Source organism: Toxotes jaculatrix, chromosome 6 (genome assembly GCF_017976425.1).
Source record: "Toxotes jaculatrix isolate fToxJac2 chromosome 6, fToxJac2.pri, whole genome shotgun sequence".
Classification (NCBI taxonomy): Eukaryota; Metazoa; Chordata; class Actinopteri; family Toxotidae; genus Toxotes; species Toxotes jaculatrix.
The window spans coordinates 9926686-9950743 of NC_054399.1; the positions used below are offsets into that span (position 1 = coordinate 9926686).

The 24058-nt window shown below is 39.9% G+C and overlaps 1 protein-coding gene across 1 annotated transcript; it reads right to left on the reverse strand.

The window, feature by feature from the left end:
* Nucleotides 1–27: 27 nt before the first annotated feature.
* ttc39a (tetratricopeptide repeat domain 39A) lies at nucleotides 28–23100 on the reverse strand. Its single transcript, XM_041040801.1, has 21 exons — nucleotides 22877–23100; nucleotides 21504–21554; nucleotides 21238–21288; nucleotides 20804–20857; nucleotides 14099–14203; nucleotides 9380–9511; nucleotides 8619–8659; nucleotides 8252–8319; nucleotides 8053–8117; nucleotides 7833–7932; nucleotides 7301–7366; nucleotides 6384–6492; nucleotides 6215–6282; nucleotides 6053–6112; nucleotides 5097–5258; nucleotides 4376–4467; nucleotides 4095–4215; nucleotides 3250–3355; nucleotides 2873–2987; nucleotides 2505–2621; nucleotides 28–2120 (listed from the first exon to the last, which is right to left on the reverse strand). Exons 1-21 carry the CDS (start codon nucleotides 22927–22929, stop codon nucleotides 2006–2008), a joined length of 1851 nt encoding a protein of 616 aa, XP_040896735.1. The 5' UTR covers nucleotides 22930–23100; the 3' UTR covers nucleotides 28–2005.
* Between the last annotated feature and the right edge of the window lie 958 nt (nucleotides 23101–24058).

Here is a 24058-nt window from a genome sequence, read left to right on the forward strand (position 1 = left end):
CAAATGGCAAAAAAAAAAAAGACAACACAAAATGCAATGTTTTTTTTATGTTGCTTATAATCGTTTTATCTTAAATTATAATAGAAACATTCAGTATATACAGGAATGTCATTCTGCTCAGTGGTGGCCATGCCCAGTGTAATATGCTGATTGTCAACATCACAATGCCACTAAATTCGGTTAGAGTTTCTTTCAGCTACATCAGTAAAACAAAAGGGGGAAAAAAGAGCTTAATTAATTACTAGAAAATAAAATACAATGTGTTATTGGAATATCACAGACAGCCACTGCTGTTAAAAATAGTAATTAGAGTACATTTCCTCCACCATTAAAAATATTGAAACTGGCTCCTAGTCATTGTCTTGAATCCAAAACCTTACTCTAATCATGAATAAATCAGCTGTGCTCTAATTCCAACGCATGAGACACCATCTGAGTTTCTAGGTTTTGGACACTGTGAAACAGACCTTCAAATAACCTGACTACCAGCACAATTAGAGGTGACCCCTTTCTGTCTTATCATTTCAACCATTACAAGTATTTGTACATGTACAGATTATTATTTGACACAGGACCGTGGTTATGATGTTCAAGTCACTCTATGGGTGGTTCTAGTCAAGCATGGCTGATACATGAGTAGCAGAGGATGTTCACAAAGCAGGAAGTCTGTGATGGTTGCCATTCAGAGCTTCTTCACCCACTAAAGATGCAACAGGCAGACAAGCACGCAGCCCTTCACTGCTCAGCGTGAATAGCCTGTTTGTTCAAGCTCAAGTACTGCTGGAGCCTGTCCCACACACCAGGAGGAGAAAAGAAGGGAGTCTGCCTTTCTAAAAGACACATTCATCTGTCCTCTTAAAACAGGACATTCTGTGTAAAAGGTGCCATTTACAGTATATAAATGTAAAGAACAACTCTCACTGCAAGTCTGATAGGCATTTTTTGACCATGGAGAGTTTGCATGGCTGGCTGATTTACAAAGCTTTGTGCAAGAGCCATCACATGTAACTGTAAATACAACAGATTAAATCAGTTCTTCTGAAGGAGACTGAAAGAAAGTATTCCACATGAATATTTTTTTTTGTCTTTCAGTGTTTCAATAGTGTAGAAGGAAAGGAAGAAAAGAGAAACAATAACAGATTCACTTTCACTGAGAAACACTTTGAACAAAAGGTTATGTAAGAAGGTGAAATCAACATTCAGAATTCGCATTTAAGTTGGTCATATAGGTGATCAAAAATCTGAACAAAGGTTAAACCTGTCAACATAAATTTATCAAATGACAATGCAAAACAGTCTCATAGTTCTCATGGAGTATGTGGCAAGTTGAATGATAGATAACGGGTGTCAAAATAAGTCAACACATGATGATGTGTGATCTCCCTTCTATTGGAGTCATTTCTTATCAATAAATTAAAAGAAGTGGGAGTGCTTTATTGCAACCATTGCCAAATGGTGCTGCTGGCAGGGTAGAGTTTGTGTCTATAATTTATAGGGGGCTGTTCGGTACTTTGGCTCCATCAGGTCCAACTCCAATACCCTGAACTGGGTACATTTTTATCCTGGGGTAGTAGTGGAGGCCTTCTGTGGTATGTACTATGCAAATGTGGCCTTGTTTTCTACCCTAGTGCGCCCCTTATGGGTGGCCAAGGTGCTAGACAAATAAGCCAGCTAGAAGCAATGTTTCTTAAATATGGGCACATTTCTCAAATTGTCTCTTTTTCAAATCGCACGAGGAAATTAATTTCAACCTTAATATATTAGTGGAAAAGAGCGTAGCAAACCCTCCTAAGCCAGTTAGGGCCACATAGAGCTGCAGTTGCCTGTTAGGGTGGCACACACGAGAAAAATAAGCATTCCTCTTGCCCCTATGCTCCTGATGAAAAAAAAAAACAAAAAACAAATTGCTTGTCTGAATGGGCGGAGCTGGGCGGGGCTGAGTGTTGCATTGTGGGACTGCAGAAACAGAAAGCTGTCTCTGCTCTATTGTGCCCTCCTCTGTCTGCTAAGGGCTGGAAGGAACATGGATACCATTCTCGCCGGCGCCTTTGGCCTTGTGCAGAGCAGCCTGAATACGGAAGTGTGTCCGTGATTCCATAGAGTAGTTTTTGTAATTTTGCCTGAAACAGAGCAAGTACAGTCATTTACAATCACATCAGTGGTACATCTCAATCTTAATGAAGTTCTTATTTCACACATGGGATTTGTAATAAAGCCATAAATCAGAAAGATGGTTTACAACAGACTACACTCAATGTATTTACTGAAAAGCAGTAAACAAAGTGAGTATATTTACTGAAAAGCACAAACACGAATGGCTGTGGCATACATAAACAAAGTCAAAAGCGATGACTTGTAGTTACACTATGGCCAAAAAATGCACAGTACTGTAAACATTACATTAAATAGCAGAACACAAGTGGAGAATCTTTGATTTCAAAGTTCAAAGATTTCAAGTCTGTGAGTACAGACTCGAATATGGTGTTTTACCATATTCGACTTACTTTGCTGCTTCTAGGAGTTTGATAGCTTCATCTTTTCTTCCCTGCTCCAGACAGAGCAGACCATGCTCCAGCAGAGCATTGGGAACCAGATAGTGGTCATATTTGATCTGAGTCTCACTGCAGATAATGTCAAAACACAGTGGTTACAGTATGTGTGGAAGTAAGGTCAGTATGAACAATTCAACTCTTGTGCTGTGCGTTTGTCTAAACAGAACTGCCTTCATTCATCAGATGATGCACAACGGATATGATCAGAATACTTGGTGATGGCACACTGCAAGAAACTAGGGCATATTTGTTTTTCTGGCTGGAGTATGAATTCAAATACAGTCTGTACATGTCTGTGTATGCAAATGACAGGGGCTTACTTGCAGAGGACAAGGGTAAAGTAGTGTTCGGCCTCCTCTTGGTGTCCTAGGTGTTTGAGACACAGTCCCTTCAGTAGGCTCAGCAGACACTGATCATCTATGGAGAACTCAGTCCCTGACAAACACACAACAGGACAGTTAGGAGCTAACAAGCAGTTCACAGATTACAAAATAGGTACAGCAGTTCTGGAAAAAAAATCCTCAACAACTTTATCTACACACAATAATTCTCAGAGATTTTCAGATTAAATATAGCATCATTTTAGCAACTAAAATAAATGCAACCCACCATGGCATATTAATATCAAAAGAAAAGAAAATTAGATTTTTAATTCACTGGAAAGATTTTTGAAAATATAGTAAATAATTTTGCATACTGCTCTCGAGTTTAGCTTGTGCCTCATCCAGTGTTTTCAGCATGCCCTCCGTCAGGTCTTTGTGTTTGCCAATGACTGTATAGCCGTTCCATATGTACATCATCTCCTAGACAACACACAAATTAGGCAAAACCCACAGTCAGTGATTTTTTTTCAGTATAGGAGAACATGAAATGTGTTTTCTCTGTGACAAACTTCTGCTCTCTTTATAGTTATTGTTTTCTGTTCTGTGAGCACAGATAGAGCTCTCCATACTGCACTGAATCCTTATTGGCTCAGTAAATCAAGACAGAGCCACCGACCCTTGCAAGTACAGGCTGTTTAGTGTTGCAGAATGACAAGGTTAGAGGTCTCAGCAAATGGACCCAGGGGACATATGTCATACACAAAAAAGCCTTCACTTTCTGAGCTAGATGATAGACTTGAGAAATGCCATAACAAAGCCAATGAGCATTGCTCTCTGACAACCTTTTGCAGTTTTTCTTACAGGGTGAAACAGAACGAATGTTACAAATCATAACTCTGGTTCTGTGAGAACAGGGTCACATCTTCAAACTCATCAAACAGCTGCTTTGATCTGCAGACTCTGTGGATAGCAGGTTAGAATTCAACAGCTATTTATACCGCTCAAAACACAGGCAATTGGTGGGTCTGTCCTGATTTGCCGAGCCAGTACATGCAAATTTCTGGGAGGGCCTACAGAGCTTCTTATAGAGTAAAATCTGTGTGAAATAAAACTGCACAATTTCTCTGATATTTTTAAACTAGATACCTAAAAAACAACGCAATACACTGTAGAGACAGTTCTACAAGTCATGCTAAAGGAGGCCTCATCCAGTACTGACCAGTGGAGGAACAGGTAGAGGGATTGGGTTTTCTGCGAGGTAGCGTCTGGCTTTCCTGATAGCAAACTTCTCCGTTGGTAAAGACTTGCCAGCTATTTTCTGCTTTAGCCCTGGAACCTGCCTGAAATATTATACGACATACAATTAAATTCATACACATGAATGTCAGTTTTTAAAAAAGAGACAATAGGTAACGCACTATTTCTGTCACACTGAATCATCTCTGTTTTACTGTAGCTGCTATGAGTAATTTCTGTAGTGTGTAAGCTCTTAGTTCAAACCTGAAAAGAGTGAGCGCAGTCTCTCCGAAGGTTAGACAATCATCCTTAGTCAGCATGCTGAGGTAGGCTGCTTTCATATATGCATAGGTAGCCTGAGGGAAGGGAAAAAGTGGTTACTGCTGCAATCCCATCTTTCCTTTAAAAATGAGATGAGGAGTGAGAAAAAAAAAGCTACAACTGTGTGGAGTTTAGAGGGTCAGACCAGGGCACCTGAACTCAAATCTACTCTTGGTCTTGGTTTGGTTTCATGTTCGATTTGGTGACATGTTTTACTTTCAGCCACTAAAAGCTGCTGACTAGATTGTGTCTCTAAAAAGCATAAAATATAATTAACTTAATTTTCATCAAACATATAATGGAATCTTCCTTTTGTACTGTTGCTGCCAGGTGAAAATACTGAAACTCACAAGGTGAGGGAGAGAGGGAGGACTGACTTGGTTAGGTCATTAGGTCACCAAGATGTCCGAATGGGTGGTGATTTTTATGCTGGAGGGATTACATATCATGTGTTTCTCTATTAGCTGAGAAAGGTCCACAACATTTCTATTATTTGATAAATCAAAAACATTTGTCAAACTAAAAATATGGTAAATGCTCTTTTTTTTTTTTTTAGACTGACTCTAACAGTCATTTAACAATACATGAACTTGACTGACTTTACATTTGCATGTCGTGAATTAGCCTGAACATATTCAAATCCCATGCTACGACGACAGCCTACCTTAGACCATGAGTTCTCCTTGCTGAGCAGATCTGCGTAGAAGTAAGCCATCTTCCAGTGCCTCTTGTAAGTGAAGCACCACATCAGCTCCCAGTAGCACATGTGGTGAAACTGCTTCCACTGCTGCTGAGCCTCGCAGCACTCCTCGAAACGCTTGATAGCCTGGAAACATACACAAACACTGAAGATTTCTCCTTCTTACACACATTCAGTGTACCTCAATGTTAACATGTAGTGAGCAACTCGATACAAAAATCACACGTGGATGGGTCAGTGGTTCAAGCCAGTTGATTTTCAACATGTCTTCGTGTGATAAAGATGAACACAGAGTTCAGTGTGTTGTGTTTTCTTTATTTTGAGTTTGGTTCAGGACTTGTGCACTAATCAGTGTTAAGAACAACTGTAGAGGACAGAGGGCTCAACTCAAAACTTTTTGACTATTTCTATCAACTGATGGGAACAAAGTCAATTGATGGGCAACCTAAACTCAGAGTTTATGGAGCAATATGTTTCCATTCCAGATTAAAATTTTGTCTGTTGATAGTGCCATGTCTAGAAATAAATGCAGACATACAGGTTTAGGTAGTAGCAAATCATTTCTTTTCAATTTCACATTATAATCCAATCTAAGCAAATCTTCTGACAATTTCCAGAGTTTGAGATTCTTGTTACTGTTGTTCAGTTTATCTTGTGAATGTTTACATCCATTACACTTATACATATGCATATACATGTAATCTAGTAGAAAGTAATAAAAGTTGTAGTAATAAAAGTGTTTCTACTAAGACTCAGAGTGAACAGGCTCACACAATCAAATTTATATACAGGCTGATAAACACATAGACACTCAAAAGGCCAACAAATTTGTAATGCCATGGTGCATAAATATAAAAGGTTTCCACCTAAAAAGTGCAGAGTTGAATGTGTGTAGGTGTTGTTTTTTCAGGTGTACTCACAGCATCCAGGTTGCCTTTGATCTCTTCTATTCGGCCAGCGAAGAACAAGAAGATGGAACCCTGCAAAAAAAGATGATCAAAAGTGAGTTGGGAAACATGATTTTTCAAATCATGTGGAAAACTAAAAAAAAACCAAAAAAACAGTGTTTAATTCTGGCAAACCTTAGGATATTTTTTGAGATATGGCTGCAGCAGTTTCTCTGCATCTTCTACATCTCCTTCTCCAGTGCCTGCAAGAGAAAAACAGAAAAAAAAACAACCGTGCTTGTTTTTCTTTGTGGTTGGCTGCAACTACGTGCTTGTGTGCATATGTGTGTCTATGTGCGCTCACCTAGTATGAAGCTCATGAAGGTGTGGTAACATAGCAGCAGCATGTTACAAAGAAAGGATCTGAATGTGCTTTCTGCAGAGCCCTCCTGAAGCTGCTGGAGACCAAACTCCTGCACGAACACACACACACATGCACAAACATGCATAATCTGAATTAAGTCTCCAATCAAGGAAGATTTTTTTAAACAATTAGCAATAAAAGCTGCACACAGAGCACAGCACACCAATGCATTTTGCAAAAAATGATCTGTCTTCATTCAGTGTGCAGGAAGATGAGCAGCATCTGCTTGTCTACCAGAGTCCTTTTAGCGATCCAGTGTGAACACAACTGGGTCACAGATAGGCCTTTGTGGTAAATATGCAATTACATTATGCGAGATGAGCAGCATATGCAAGTTCACTGTGTCAAGATCATATCGGCAAACCTCTTGAGACTGTAATGCCTGTATATCGATTTATTATATATTTTTTTGCAACCAGCAGATAAATCAGTCATAAGAATAATATCCAAAGTAATATCAGGCTTTCAGATTAGTTTGTATTGTAATCACATGAACCAAATCAGTAGTGTTAAAAGCTTAAATCATTCTTTTAGAACAACAAAGAACAGGAAGCCATGATCCAGAGAAGTCATTAGTCATTATGATCAAAGCCATTTTTAAGTCATTCACCCATCAAGTTGTAAAGGTTTCGTCTCATGCTTTTACTAAACGTGGAGTGAATGAAACCAGCTAGTGAAACTGAGATCTCACACACGGTTTATGAATTATCCACTCCCTTTTCGCTGCCTAATTAACAGAAAGGATGTGGCAATTTACACTGGATGTGGCACTGCAACCCATACGTTGTCAAACACACAAATTTATACCCTCAGTCAGCCATAAGTGCCTCTCACCTCTCACAGTCAGCTGAACTCACCTTGTTACCAGAGAAACCGACAAACTCCAGCAGCTTGAGTGTCCGTGTGGGCAACATGGAAATCATCTGCAGGAAGTAGACAAGAAGTGGAATTCAAAGGGTAGCAGCAAGATTAAAGAATCCTTTCTTTACCGTTACAACACCAGTGGTTTCCAAGGAAATGAGCTTGAATTTCCTACACGTAGTGTACAAAGGCTGTGGATTATACAGTAATTTATTTCCAACCTCAATAGCAACATTTTTTAATCTTTTGCAACTGTTCTGTAAAATTAATCATAAGAGAGCATTTAGAGTGTGTTTTGAGCAATTAGCTCAAAACACACTCTAACTGCTCTTTAGTTAGATTGACTCTTATTCTATGTTCATCTTTGGTTCTTTATGTTCTGTTTAATTAGGAGTATCTTGAGAATCACAAAAAAAATATTGCAAGCCAGTAATTTTCCATATTGTTTAGTTTGAATTAAGCTCAAAACATGTTGGAAGTCCATTAACCTCTCAATGCTACAAGTACTACATTGAGCTCCTTACTTACTAGATTAAAGGCTCCTACTCCCAATTTAACACCACCTTCAAAATGGCCATGGTTGTCACCATGAGTGTATCCAGCAGATTGGAGGACTGTGTGAAGCTCTCTGTGAGGTATAGGTAAAGGGAGGGTTTTACAAGGTAATGAGAAAGATACAAAAAGAAAAAATGGAAACACACAAGTTTGACAGGAACAAACAAGGACACTCTGGACTTTAGATTCTCACTTGTATGTCTGGTAGCTGTTCCTCACTTTGATTCCCCCTTTAATGAAACTGATCATGTTTTCATCCTGCACAGCGAGGGAAAAAGACGTCAGGAGAGATAAGAGAAGAGGGGAAAAGGAGAGAGAGTTTAAAAGAGAGTGAGTTTCAAGAAAACACAAATTTATTAATGGTGGCGTTCTGCTGAAGCCTTGCTCCTGACCTGTAGGAAGGTGAGTGCTGCCCTCTGCAGGAGACACTCGGCGTAGCAAACTTCAGCATGGAGCTCCTCTGAGGTTGAAAATGATTAAGTCACAATTATTCTCAGTCAGACAACTTGAAAGCTCAGCAGAGCCCAGGGGCAGCAGCACAATGCCCAGACGTGCATACAAATATATCCATACACACGTGCGCTTTTAGTACTTTAACATGAGTGCACATACACATGACAGAAGCCTTTGCCTTTAGCAAATTTTACATGTACACCGACACCGACAAGACAATCAAGTACTCACACACGTAAAACACAACTGAAACTGCTGCCTAAATGTTGTCCATTACTCATCCTGTCAGTACAGGGTTTCACTGACCTTCTGTGAAGTTTTTGGAGAAGCTTGACTTCTTGCGGTGCCTGAAAGCACAAAACACAAAACTATCATCAGTCATCAGTGGCATGGATCCACTGAAAATCTTAAAGATTGTTTTTCAGCAGCATTGCACTGTCCTGCATTTCTTCGGTTATCTTATTTCCAATGCAAATCAGTGACTCAGCCTCTTTCCAGCGAAGACAGGATGCTGAGCTGCTGCAGGATGAAGTTACCACAAGGTGCTGACCAAGCATTAAATTTCCCACCAACAGTCCCGACATTAAAAAAGGAAAACCGCAGTGCTGACTTCAGATCAGTTTCAGTGCATGTTTATCAGTTTGAGCTAATTAGATCTGCTGTTATTCCACCTCTGAGGCATGACAGACTCTTGCAGTGGCTCCAGGACAAGCTGTGACAGGCAGCTGTGACATTCTTTATACCTCAGCATGTTCTGTGGTTTTGATATGATGTTACTAATACGTGTTCAAATGATACAGTATGATGTGTATATCTGAATGTCTGAATAAGCAGTTTGAGAGTGATCAAACTCACTTTCCTCCCCTTTTATAACCTAAATCTAAATGTTATTTTCTAAAATCAAACTTTTTTTGTATTGCTTCTAAACTGGCTTGTCTCTAGCCCGATTGGCTTCTAAGAGAAAAAATTCTGCAGCTGACTAGAGGAACTCAGAAAAATCCCCTGTCACAGTTAATCAGCTGATCATCTAAGCATTGTTTCACCATGGTGTTGGAGCAAAGTCTCACCGTTGGCAAATAGCCTGGGCCTCCTTCATGGTGTTTCCTGCAGCCAGGATGTGTTGGGGGTCAAAGGTCATCATGGCCTGCATTTCTAGAATCGTGGCGTAAGTCAGGGCATGGTACATGCTGTCTTTGGTTCTGTAAAAAAGACAACGCACAATATTTGTTTTCAGTTATACTGCACTGGCCTTGAAAAGGAAACAGGATGCGATAGATATTAAACAACACATTGATTCAGACAGACGATGTTCTCTCGCTGGTGTGGTGACAGTAACGAAGGTGAAGGTGGGAGAAAAACCTTTCGTTTAACTAAGAGAAGATTCTTCCTAACAACAGCAGTGTGATTGAATACTCAGAAAACTAAAACCAAACCACTACACAGGAAAAAAAAAAGGTTCTATTTATACCTGTGGTTTCTGGTGCCGCTTATTGCAGGTTTTAAAGTGATGACGTAAAAGTGTTTGATGTCACACACATTTTTTTGGTAGACTGTTCTACTTGTTGTTCTAGTTAAAAAAAAAACCTTGATGTTCCAGTTCCACTACTGCACCTAATTACATAAACAGAATTATGTTGAACAATAAAACAACAAAAACGTGATATTGATGTGAAGGTGCTGTCCTACTGCAGTCACAGTTTATGGTTCTCTGTGTATACCTGTCTATTTTAAACATATCCACAAAGACACGGTTAGTATAATTTTGGTAAAACATAAAGGCGGAGGTGCATAGAGAGGAATGCCGTCAGTCTGCATAACTGACCTTTCTTTGTTGTTCACCACAGACTGACTCATGTGACCAGCCTCTGTCGCTCAAACCAATCTTCTTTCATGGACACATAAACTATTTTCCAACCCATGGACGCGGGTGCAAGCTTAACTTTATTTATATATTTATACTTAATGGATACATTACAAAGAGGAGCAAATAGAGATGAAACAGGCATCATCGATGAGACTTTTAGCATAAAAGTCACATCGATGTCACACTTTTAATATAGTCTAGTCACATGGTATAGCAGCAATCAGTTAGGGTTTCTAATAGCAGACAGACAGAGTTTGCTGAGCTTCAGCTCTCCACCAAAAGTAATTAATACGATTAATTCTAATTCAGTGACCAACCAGTAAACAAGAACCCACCCAGCAGCAACCAGGAAGCAACAGCTGACAGTCAGAGAAGGAGGAGGTACAGGCCGAGAGGCAGAGACATTTTCCTGCCTTACATGTCCATTGCGTGAGGCTTATTTATGTAAGATGACAGCTCAAACTGCAGCCGAGACACGTCTTTAAAATGGAGCTGTGAGGTAATCTGAATTGCTTGTAGCTGTGTAAAGTGGTTAGGAATTCCAAATATTTCACAGCCGCACTCTATTTCACATTTTTCAATCAGCATCATCTTAGGGCTCAGGGACACAAAGGCCTTCATCCTTGCGACAGCACTAAAGCTGGGTCTCCCACATATTTTTAACACACGGTTCCCAGATACAAGGGAGGAGCTGGGTTGTGCTTTCTCCAAAAAATGCATCTGCACGCACATGCCTTGTATTCAGTCCTGCACGTGTTAGCAACAATAAGGAAGTTAGTAACAACAAAGGAGTGCAGCAATGGTGAGAGCACCACGTGCAAAACGTTTTATTTCAGTCAAAACACATCGTTGGTCCCAGTGGTTTTTACTGAGAAATGACACAGAGTGAAAGCTCAAGCAAGCAGCTAAGTTTCGGAACTAGATATAAACCTTACGAAGAACAGTCATACCTTTGAGTGTTAGCATAGCGTAGAGTCATAAAAGGTTTTCATGCACGTAAGGACATGGGCACAGCCTCAAGAGGAACAACGTCGCATTATTTTTACCAAGAAACTGCTGCGTCAGGTGCTGTAGTGTATGTCATACTGCTACACATTTGCCTTACACCTCATGCACTCACTCCCTGCTACAGCCGTGGGGAATCGGGCAGGGCAGCATGATGGGACAATAAGTTTGCACTGTTTTGGCTGTGCATGGTCTGATGGCATGTTTGAACAGAGAGCAGGCAAATAAAGCTACGCCTGCTGTTGGATAGCTCTGGGATTTGTAGGCTGATCAAGACAAAAAAAAACACCTATAAACACTTGAATGGTTACTTAGTAGGCATGTTTCTACAATGATGTAGATAAGTCTGCAGTGGCTTCTCAACTATGGCTCACAGGAGGAGAAACATACAGCCTGGGCCGAGAATATCTGAGTCCTTTCTATTTCCAAAGCTAGACTCTCCAACATTTTCATAAATTCATAAACTGGGAGCAACTTGTGGTTCAGTCAATGGCTGTCTGTCAGTGTCTTGCTCAAGAACACCTGTGAAAGTACATTACTACCAACCTTACCATCAATGGCCGAAATGCTGCACCTGAGCTACAGATGCCCATCAGCTTCATCCCATTTTTGAATGAGTTAATGTCTCTCAGTATGTTTTCTGAAATATGTAATTATCTGATTGCATCAGGAAGATCATCCTCATAGTGGAAGTAAACGTTTCAGTGTTAACTTACATCCAGTGGTAAAGTACAGCGCTGCAGTAGACTGCATCAGCCCAGCTTGAGGAGGGGGAAAAGAGACACAGACTGAAGGAGGAGACAACTGGAAAGCACACGTGGACTAAATCAGAGGACAGATGCACTCGGGCCTGTTTGTTTCCCACAGATTACTCTTTCAGCGTTTCTTGCACTTTCTCTCTCAGTGCAGCAGATATCAACACACCTTCCATAATACTATATATCAGGTTTTGTACAAACCAAACAAAATGCAGCCACATCTCAATTTGATGAGAGTGCTGCATTCAAATGTAAAATGACACTTTAATCTGACTGCTTCCTTCCTGTTCACTGAATTCTTTTGTGAAAACTACAGAGAAGCTGGGGGGAAGGACACAGCGATTATTCAGCAACTTGCACTGAATATAATTATTGCAACTCTCGAACTACTTTCACACACCTAAACAGGACATCCAACTGGTAACGACTATTAAAAAATGATCTGGCCAGATATCCTAGGAATTCCTGGGCAGACATGCCTTAATCCCTAGTTTAAATCTGCACTGACATCTGGTCCAACCATCTGGGCTCAAAACATCTACATATTTGTGACTGCTTTTGTAAAGGTGCATTTCAGTGACTGAAAGAAGAAGAGATAACCCACACAGAGCTTTGGGAAGACTATTGAGACAGAAATCAGGACCTGGTGGGCTTACAGATTGCCAAGCCTCAGGTGGCAGCAGCTGGACGTAATGCTAGGGAATATTTATATATGTATTTATATACTAGTTGTACATACACATTATGCTTGTGGCACCAGGACAGTCACTTGGCAACAAAAAATGTATGTAATGTTGTAATTGAAAATCTGCATTATTAAGTCTGAGCTAAGAAATAAAGAAAATTACATCAATCAGGACCTTTTTCACTTCATGTTAAAAACACTAAAATGTAAACTAAAACACTAAATTGTAACATTGACACCAAATACGCCAAGCTATCAATTTGGCTTTAGTACAAAATTATGAAAAGAAAGTACAGGCTAACTGGAAGCTTTTCTTATGTTTCATTGTGAGCAAAGCCTGAAAAGAAAAAACTAGGGCTAAGGAGTGGTCCACAGCCCCAGAGAGAAGAGACAGAGGGAGGAGGATAATAACAATGGTGTGATAAAGGTTCTGGTAATAGACGAGAGAATGAGCAGTGAACATTGGAGAAACTTGATGACACGGTGTTGGAATACAAGACTGGAAGCAATGGTGTGAGCCTGGAGGGGAAGTTTCAATCATCAGCAGCAAACACTTAAGTTTGCCCCTCAGCCAGCCAGCCCTACAGTACATCTGTTTCTGATCTGTTGCTGGATATTTAAACCTTCAAATTATTGCGAGTGTATTTATTATGTCATTGGCATCTTTTTGGAGCATAAAAATGCACTAGAAGTTATTGCGACACACAAAAGTTTACAGGGAGAACTCATTTATCCTTTTTCCTCATTTATAGAGCAAATACATGAATCTAATTGCTTTTAGGAAGCGATTTTAGGATGCTAAACAACAGACGATGTAATGTTTTACTTCACAAAACGCGTATTAAATCAACCATGGTAGCAAAGAGTTTTGCTTAGTTGTCAGCAAAACAGAAGCAACAGAGTAAAGCACATCTCTGCTCAGCAATCTGACAGCTGAAAGACTTTCATCTGTGGGGTGAGACGAGGCAGTACCTACGGGCACAGAGGTGCACTGAGATAAGAGCATCACACATCAGAGGGCTAACATGCTCATAATGGTAATGCTGATATGCTTATGTTTGGATGTTTACTATCTTGGTTTATGCTAACATTTGCTAATTAGAACCAACCTAAAATGCTAAATCCACAGGCCTTTTTTTTCACATTAAACTTGAAGCATAGAGAAGAAAAGTTTACTCATAACATGAACAATTGAACACTGTTCTATTCAAGTGCCCCAGTAAGGCTTGACAGTAAGCCAGTATGAACAATACTGAAGCAGCTAAATAGAATTCAGCCCCCATTCATTTTATTATTATCTGTTGAAACTCCAGCTGAGAGTGCAAACTAAAAATATGCTTGCGTGCATTAAGGCAGCTGTTTGTCTCTCATCCATTATATTTGTCCATGAGAGCACAAAGCCAGGTGGCTCTGAGCTCCACCACAGGTGAAAACAGCAGCTATATTAGAATAGCTGGTTCAGGTTACGTCTTACCTGCATTTGAGCCGGGCCTGCGCCTCCTCAAAGTCATTCCTCAGAAACAGATCCAAGGCAGCCATACAGTCCTCCAGCGCCAGAGACAGGTCTGACCGCGAGCACCTGGAGAACCAAAACAGACACAGAATGACGAGGGTAAAGTGTTGTCTAATAAACAAGCCAAGCTTGGGGTCTGATGAATTCTTAGTTTAGTGAGCATTTCTGATCTCTATAAAGAATCACTTTGAGCTGATCATACACATATTACACTTGACATGTCTGTCTTATTACACCTGATAAACTGTCATTAAAATTACAAGTGGGATTCAAATAAGATCCATGTCACCTCATTCTGCTCTGCCACCCCCTACTTTTCCTTTGTCCATCTGTCTGTCTCCGCTGCCCTGACCCTATTTTCATGTACTGCAACAAAGGCACCCTCCAAACTCTGACCTACAACAGGGAAAGTGCAACCTTCATGTTGTCTTGGCTCAATATTTGTATTTGTCCAAAATTAAATCTTCTATTATTTCACAAGAGAAACAGAAACACAGCCAGACTCAGCCAGTTAACAGCCAATTACAGTACTTGCCCAACCACACACTTTAATATGAGTACAAGCTCAGGGACCAGTTTTGACCAGGAGTTGTCAGCGTTGAAGAACAGAAGCTGTTGCCACCATAAATCATTTCTGTATCCTCTTCTAAACACAACACACTGTTGTAAACTGTCTTTGTGGAAGCTGCTGATAATGGTTGATAAAGTTGCTGTGTATTTTGACTTCATTACATGGTGCACATGACCCCCACGTGATGAGAGTGTAGCGTGGCCAAACTGAGCACAAGTCAAGACAGAGAATCATGCACTGTTCCTTCATTACAAGGCTCCCTCATCTTCTGTCTTCCCTCACTGTGCTGATAACGGATCTGCTTAAATGTGTGTTTTATTCTTCACAACAGGGTGCAAGCAGCACACAGCATGTGAGAAGCACTAACATTCAGCATAATGAGCCAAACGAATGAATGAATGAACAAAAGAAAATGGTGAATCTGAAACACTAATGGCTGACAGGAGCACTACACTAATGCTCTTCAACATTAAGATGATTAATTCCTGTCATTATGACTTGTTATGTCAAATGATACAATTTCATAAATTCAGTAATTTGCTATTTATGTAAATTTTTATAATAAAGTGCCTGAGAGATGCATATTTTCTGAGTTGTTCATTTGTTCCTATTTCTGTGAAATAGGAACTTGATGACTTTTTTGTTTCATCTTGAAATCCAGTTTGCTTTTCCAGGCCACCGTATTGATCACAACTGCAATGATGATCACGACGTATGACTATTGTTTCCCATTTAGATTTAACAGATGGAATGCAGTCAGTCAGTCAGTCAATGTTACCTCTTTAACACAGAGTATGTGATGCCAGCTGCAGACATTAGACAGATGAAGAAGAACAGGAGGGCAGAAAATGGGCAAACACCACTACAACTAATGTGTGTAACAGCAGTGACTAATAGACAGCATTCACTTTAAATTCCTGCCACTTAGGGAACACAGAGGAACTACAAAATCATCTCATATACACACCAACACCACCATAAAGGAGCACACACCCTGGTGCAGCTCTGCCTAATGACATGCAGGTGACTGCTGTGTTTGCCATATGACCAGAGGCAAGCTGAGCTTCCTGATAACAGCCCAGAAACTCACAATGGTGACTGCTGTCAGATCAACATGTATGTTCAGTATACATTTTTCTTTTGGTCAGGAAAAAACTCAAAGATTTCTTTCAAAAAAAAATCAGGCCCCAAAGTTTAAGTTAATAATAATAATTGTAATAATAATAGTAAAAATTGCAATGATAAACTTAATTTACATTCTATTACATCCATTCTATACCAGAGTGCCTACAGATGATTAAAGAATGAGATGTAAAAGGATCAATAATATGATCACTGATAATGCCAGGAGGATATCAAAGCAAGGTAACATACTGTATATATGTTTATGTCATTGATTTCAAGGATAATGCTGTAGAGTCACATGTCTTCCCCCAGTGGCCGCTGACTAAAACCAACCAGTTGTCTCTGCTGTGTCGTAACAGTTTTCTCTCTGTAAAGGTGCAGTGACTGCCGACTGTCACTTTTACCTAAAAAAAAACAGGCTGACATAGAAACAAGGAATGGTCAGATGTGTTTAAGCTGAGTTATCATCATCAGTTTTGTCTTTGGATACTCAAACCAAACTTATCATGGCACTATGTTCATTTCCAGGCCCTTCACCTTAATTTATAACAATTAAAAACATGTCTAATCTTAACCAAAACTTAATAGTAAACACAACCCCACGACCAAGTCTTGATCCCAGGCATATTCATTTCACTTTCACTTTATCCTTCGGTTTTCTTTAAAAAAAAAAATTATAACCTTACTGTCATATTTGTAAACTAACAGCAGTTGCTACAGTATGCTGACTGTATTAATGAGGGTGAGCAATCAGTGGCTTCATTGCTTCCTTAAAGGTGAAAACCAACTCAACTGGTTCTGGCTAACTGGAAAACAAGATTTTGGAAAGTTTACACCTTAGACAATAAGAGGCCTGAGGACACTGAAACGGAAATGAAGCAGATCTCAGTCAGTGAACAAAGTGAACAATCACTCAGCACATGTCACTGTCCCTTAAATGGAGGGAATAATTGACAATTGTATGAAAGAAATAAAAGGCATGACAACCAGGACAATGAGGAGAGTCTGTTAGGTTCAGGATGTACATACCACACATTGTCCCGATAATTTAATTGAATTTTAGGGAAGCGAGTCTGAAATTCTGGCTTTATTTCTCAAGAGAGTAAGTTGCACAATAAAAATCATTATCACATAAACGCACACAAACACACACGGAAAAAAAAAAACACTTAGCACACAACCACTATTCACACACACACCCCTGCATGTGCTCATGTAAGCCAACATGCAAGCACACAAACTGGCTTAAGAGTGACGAAGCACTAGTTTTTCAACTCTTGTTCACAGAGCTTTTTTTTTCACCACATTTATTGCAGCTGGTATAAGACGCTTGGAGGCCTCTTTGCACTGAGCTGAGAGACAAAAGACCCGAGATGTTCCTATAATAACCCAAGCAAGTTTGTCCACATGCCTGAGTGTCACCACTTGAACACACACACGCATTTTCCTTAACATCATGGGAGCAAAAGAGAATAGCACACACTTACAGAGCATCTCACAGAGGCCGACTGAATGACAAGCACACGTCATCCCGACATGCAGCAGTAGTGAAGTATCTTACCCGTTTGACAGAGTCTCTTCTTCTCCTGACATTTTCATCTGGCAAAGTGTGTGTGTGGGTGTGAAAGACAGACAGATAAAGAAAATTGCAGAAGTGAATGCGAGCCTGGGGCTGTGTAGTGTGCAGTGTAATGGTCTGTGTCTCTTTCTGTAGCAGCAGCAACAAGAGCAGAAGCAGCGGCAGAAGGGCAGGCGGGTGAGAGAGGGAGAGAGAGAAAGAAGACAGAAAGAGAGAGAGGGCGAAGAATGAAGGAGAGAGGGAGAGAGAAAGAGAAAGAGGTGGAGGAGGAGGAAAAGAAGGAAGGGCACAGCAGCAATAGCAGCCCTTAATGAGATTGGGATGACTATCACACATGAGGAGAGAATACACAGGCTATCTGTGCTGCCACTAACACACACACACACACACACACACACACGCACACACGAGCCTGTCCCACCTCTTCCGATCATCACCCTCATGCTACAGACTGCAGTCTCTGCTCCGATTGGTTAATGCTAAATCAGGGGCGGGGCTAAAGTCCAACAGCTGACGGCCTCAGGATTTTTATATAAGATGTGAAACTATCAAAAAAAAAACAAAAAAACAACAGAGCTAGGAGGAAGGAGAGAATGATAGCTAAAAGAAGAAATTACGAGGCTTTCTTTCATTCTCGACACAACCACCGTCACGTTTTCTCCTGCTATAGGTGAAGGAGGGAATCTGAGGTTTAATAGGTGGAAAAAGAGAGTGCTAGTGTGCTGTGTGGATCTCGGCCGGTCTTGTCTGCTGCAGTGGCAGAGACTGAACACTGCAGTGGCCACAGAGTCCAGAAATAGAAGACATAGATGCAGCACAGCAGCTCGTATTGTGGATAAACAATGTAAAATCATGAATGAAATACAGGCAAAGTGCCAGCCGTTACAGTGTTTGATAACCGTGAACAGCAGCCATTAGATGGTGTGTGTGTGTGTGTGTGTGTATGTGTGTGTGTGTGTGTGTGTGTGTGAGTGATGTACATGCACTTGAGAGCAGAAGAAGGCATATTAGCTTTAGTTCAGAGAGAACTTGACCTCCTTGCTGATGAAAAAGGCCTATTATCCAAAACCAGAAAAGCTCTAAGATGTTTAATCCTTTTGAAAAGGGCTGAGGAGGATACAGTAAACTCTGATTTGTACAAAGCAGGTGTCAACACTGAGAACAAATATGGCAATAATAGTGTTCAATCAGCCCATTGGAGTCTTACAACATAAAAAAAATCACTTTGCTTAAGAGTTCTCAAATTCTAGGGGAGTTAAATAGCTTTTACTCATAAGAATGCTTGTTTATTTACCTCAGTCTAGTAAACTGCATTAGGGCCACAACTGACTATTTTCTCAATTCTCAATTATTTCTACAAAATAGTAGAAAATACCAATAAATTCCCAAGAGATGTCTCCAACTGTGCTGTGTGACACAGATTTAAAGAAAAGTCTGAACTTCATTCCTTCTCAGTTCTGCCTGTCAGTGAGTGTCAGTTGGTATAATAGAATAGCCTTTATTGTCATTGAACAGGTCTATATTCATTGCTGTTTAAAAACAATTGACTTAACCACAAATATTATTTCTCTCCATCAAAGCCAGAGTAAAACACTACATGTACAGCAGCATGGCTCTAAAGCACACATATACAACCACACACACACACATCCACACTCCCTTAGTGACACATAAAGAAAGCATAAAGATCACAATCATGTGACCATGCCTAAGCACATGTCACATTTGATATATTATTCTACCTCATGGTACATGGCACAAGCAAAAACACAACAAAAAAATCAAAACATGTAACTGTTACTGTGAGGAGCACAGCATCATGGGTTCAAGCTGAAGATAACTAGATTTCATAAACTGCTGTCCTCATGGTGGAGAATTGGATTTGGCAACCAAAAAAACAAAAACAAGGATTTACTGCGCAATTATGACTCCAGAGACGTTGCCATTTCAAATCGTTCAGGCTTCTATTTTTTTTTTCCATCCTTAACATTTGTAGATCTTAGCTCCTCAGCTGTGTCCTAATTTCATACAAGCAGATATTGAGGATGTAGCTGCGTTCACACTGGAAAAGTGGCAAAATTAAGTACACTGCAAAAAGTCAGTAGTGACCTATTATACCAGTCCAGTGCCCAAAGAACATGGTAGCACTTGCAAACAATTTAAATAAATTGTGGGTGAGACAGCTAAATTATTAGGACAGCAGGAGTACCGGGCTGCATAATGTGCGAGGTAAAATGGTTTTGTACCATAAAGCAACAAATCCTTTGGCTGTAAATCAACTATAAACTCAGCAGATTTCCTGTGAAACTTCACCTTAAAATTAATTAAAATAAAAAATTAAGTAAATGAGAAAGCAGGGACATGTATTTTTTAAAATATTAAATTTCTTCAAATAACTGTCTAAAAACTACATTAGCAACTTTAACCACTATTTAGTTTTTGCAGATCATCCATGCTCTTTTCCTTTAAAAGGGGCGAAATATAAATTTAGTTTAAAGTGTTCAGAAATTAACCATAATTATCAACAGACTGTGAAGCTGTAACAGTTTTGACGTTATGTCAAAGACATTTATGTCTTGCGTTACAGAGATATCTACTGAAGTTAGCATGCTAACCAGCTAGCTCAGGCCAATCCCATCTTGTAATACCGCTTTGTACCTCAACAGGCAATAGTGAGTCACCGTAGCGTCCAGTCTGCACTCTGTCCAACATGAGAGGGCGAAGAAGTAGTAATTGTGAGTCAATGGCCCCACAGATGCAGCGGACAAACAGGATTTGTCTTGGAGATTGCATATCCTCATTTCTTACAATAGGGGTGGACACCCCAACTTTCTAGTGGTATGCTGCCCCCTATTTGTTCAGAGTATGAAGTCGACAGTCGACCAATTCATACACATCGCACCTTTAAATTCCCTCCTTAAGTTCCAAACAGGCACAACTATCCTCCTCTTCAGGCTGCCAATAAATGCTTTACATGCCTTGAAACACAATGTAGGATTAGACTACTGAATAAACAACAGGTTTGTGTTCGCACTCACTGAGTCATAACTCAACAGAGAGAGTTGAGAGATGATGTTATTCTCAGGTTCTCTCTGTCTGCATTATTAATGTGGTGAACAGCAGGGAGAAGCTGCATTAATGCCAGTGACCTTCTCATGACCTTTACCTTAAAGTGTCACTAGGATGTCAAGAAAAGTCCCCCAAGTTCCAATCTGTTCACACCAACTCACAGATAAGCAGGAATACATAACAACGAAGAGACAAAAGTAACATGACAACTTTTCAAGGACACTTTTTGCCAGTGACAGGACATTGGCGGGTTTTTCGAAGCGTTTCTGTTGTGATCTGGACCTGAGTTTATGATCAGTTAGAGTTCGCTCTTCAGTCTTACCCATTAGATGGATTCGTTGACTCCAGAGCATCTTTGTTGTCCGATAGCTGTAACCTGAAACAGAGGAACAAAATCGAGGCCATTTAGAGAAAAGAGGGTAATCTCTAGAGATGAAAACCAGCTGAAAGAAGAGCTTTTGTTTGAGGAACATGATCACGAGAACCATAGAAACACAGTCAGTGATATATGTGGACACTCCCAGGCTACTTTTTTTCTTGGCAGTGATTTATTGTGGATCTTTCTCCAGATAATAACTTGACAGTTTTCAGAAAATATCTGTGAAAGTTTTACAGAAAATAAAGACTAAAACTATTCACTTAAAAAAAGAGAGTTTAAACTTTAACCTAGAATATCTATTTATCTGATTATATTTTTATGTTTATATTTATTTACTTTAATTACGTCCTTCCTATTTTCAATTTGGAGACACTTACCTGAAGTCTGTGATGATGGGATCCAGGTCTGGACTGTTTATGACTGACAACCTGAATAGAAACAAAGGTCACGCTGTGTATGACTCAGCATGTCTGGAGTTAAAGTGTTAAAAACCAGTGAACTCAAAAGGTTCAAGTGTATTATTATACTGTAATTGAATGTGTTAGTAGCACTACGAGCAGGACTGGGTGTGTATGTTTTCTTTGTGGAGCTGCTGATTGTTCCAGACTGTAAGAATAAATGTGTGTGCATAATGTGAACGTACCGACTCGGGGAGTCTGGGCTGTCAGGGATGTGTTGTGCCTCCTGGGCATCCCTGTGAAGAGGCCAAAGGTCAACTTAGAGAGAATGTAAGAATGGATCTCATGATGGTGAGAGGAAGACGTTAGCTAGGACGCTTGAAGTCTGATCTATAGATGCAAGGAGGATTCAAGAGTCTAGCACTAATCCTTTACCAGCACAGACACCTAAAAACTGTATATTTGAATAAGACCAAACATGATATATAGGTAAAAATAACTGGAAGCTGAAAATAATATTATTTCTTATGTTATCAGATAGTCTCATTGAAATAAAGATTCTGATACAAGAAGAGAGAACACACAGGCACAAAGGAATGGCATCGGAAACAATCACAGACACCATCTACAAATGTTCAAATTAAACATTTAAATGTATCCAGTGGGACTGTTAAGAGCTTTTGAAGTCGATTTATGTGGTGCACAGCACTGCAAAGATGTTCACGTACTTTGATGACTAATGAATTCATCAAACTGAATAGTAAGCCGACCAGCAGCCAGATGCCAAAAGGAAGCAAATGTCAGCATAAACAAAAAACTAAATGGAGCCCCTTTCTCATGACTGAAATTTAAGACATTTCATTAAGAGGGAGAAGTACAGTTTTTTCTTTCAGAAAACCCATATCAGTTTTTGGACATGGTCTGTTTATACTTTGTAATTTTGTTGTTATTTTTAAACCACAGCAGCGTTCAAGCCACAACACTCTCCACTTAAAACACATCTATTAAATTCTGTGTAAAATAATCTTTTCTCTATCATGTAATTAGATATAAAAAAAACAACAACATTAAAGTCAGCTTTTGCTTTGTTCAAAAGCTCATATTGTTACACTGCCACTTCATCATAATCCTGCTTGACCACATCGTGACTGTAATGCTGTCTAACAGGCTGCAGATTGACAACAGACTTAATGAAAGCAGTCGGAGAAAGCATAATCCTAAACTTCATCTGCAGTGTTTTTAAAAGCTGTAAAAATGAAAATAAAAACAAAACTTTCCTTCTGTCTGAAAAGGGAAAAGTAGCAGCTGTTGTTGAGGTGAATGACTCATCTGATCCCTCTACAGTGCGGAAACACAAGAATAAACCTCACAAGATCAGGTTTTAGACACTGAACCTGCTCAGAGGAGAGAGAGTGTGCGGTCTACAGAGGATCGAGGGTCCTGCTTTAAGCATCAGCCCAGCGCGATGACAAGAGGCAGACGGCACAAGCACATCACGGTCCCCATTAAAAAAAAAACACACAAAAACGATTATATTCTCACTGCGGGCTGCACCGTGAGCACAGGCAAGTACCGACCTGTGCTGATTTCATTTCTAGAAGATTTCCCTGCGACTCACTTTTTACTGTCATTTTTCTTCACGCTTCGTCTCCAGTTGGTGATAAAACTCATTCCACAGACCCGGGACCCCGGTGAAGCAGCAGTTTTACACAGCGGGCATGGATGGACACACAGAACGGAGAGGAGGGACGAGGAGAGGAGCCGCTCACACTGACTGAGATCACGCCGACACAAATCAAGGAAGAGCTGGCGCTGGTGCGTCTTCCTCCTTCCTGGCGTGAAAAGGTGTGTTGCTCTCATCACCGTCCTCATGACTTTCCTATTTAAATGCACAGGAATGAAACAGCTGCAGGTCCTGGCTTCTTCATGGTCCTAACCCCCTCCATGTTCTGACCAGTTCTAGACTTGGAACACACTTTGTCATATGTCTTTAAACAGACCTTACACCAGGGGTGTCTGTCCAAACTGTTCCACAAAGGGCCGTGTAGCTGCAGGTTTTTGTTCCAACCAATGAAGAGCACACAGTTTGACCATTCAACAATTTCTACATTTAAACCCATTACATTTTATATCTATAGCATTTAAATATTTTCATTTATCTTTAATATTTTTAAGATGAACCTTTGAGCCAACATGGATTTAAAAACAAAACAAAACAAAACACAGACATCAGTATCATGACATCTGGGCCAACTCCATTAAACTGATGAAGATCATGTGATATGACTGAAATCTCCAGAACAGCTATGAAATGGACATTGTGATAAGATGATATTGTGTCAGCTTCTGCTTCCAAGGTGAAGAATAAACGTTAGTAAAACCACAAAGTATGAAAATATTCAATTATGACTGTACTTTTGCCTTTTTTACATGTTTGTAAGACTACTCTGTTTTATGACTGTTTTTTGTTGCCCTAAATAATATAATAATAATATAATCACCGTGTGCTCTTAACACTGGTAAAAAACAACTAAATATATAACAACATAACATTCTGAAAATGGTTATTCTACATAATGAGCACTTTTATTCTTGATGCTTAAAGTATGTTTTGCTGATAGTACTTCTACTTTAAGCGGCACTCCAGCAATTTAGTATTGCACCTTCAAGTTGGGGCCGTTACAAAAGACAAATAAAAACAGAGACAAAATCATCAAGACCGAAGCAGCAGAGACATCATGACTTTTAAACTACAAGTCAAGCCTTAAAAACCCCGGGATCCAACTTTTCCCATGATGCA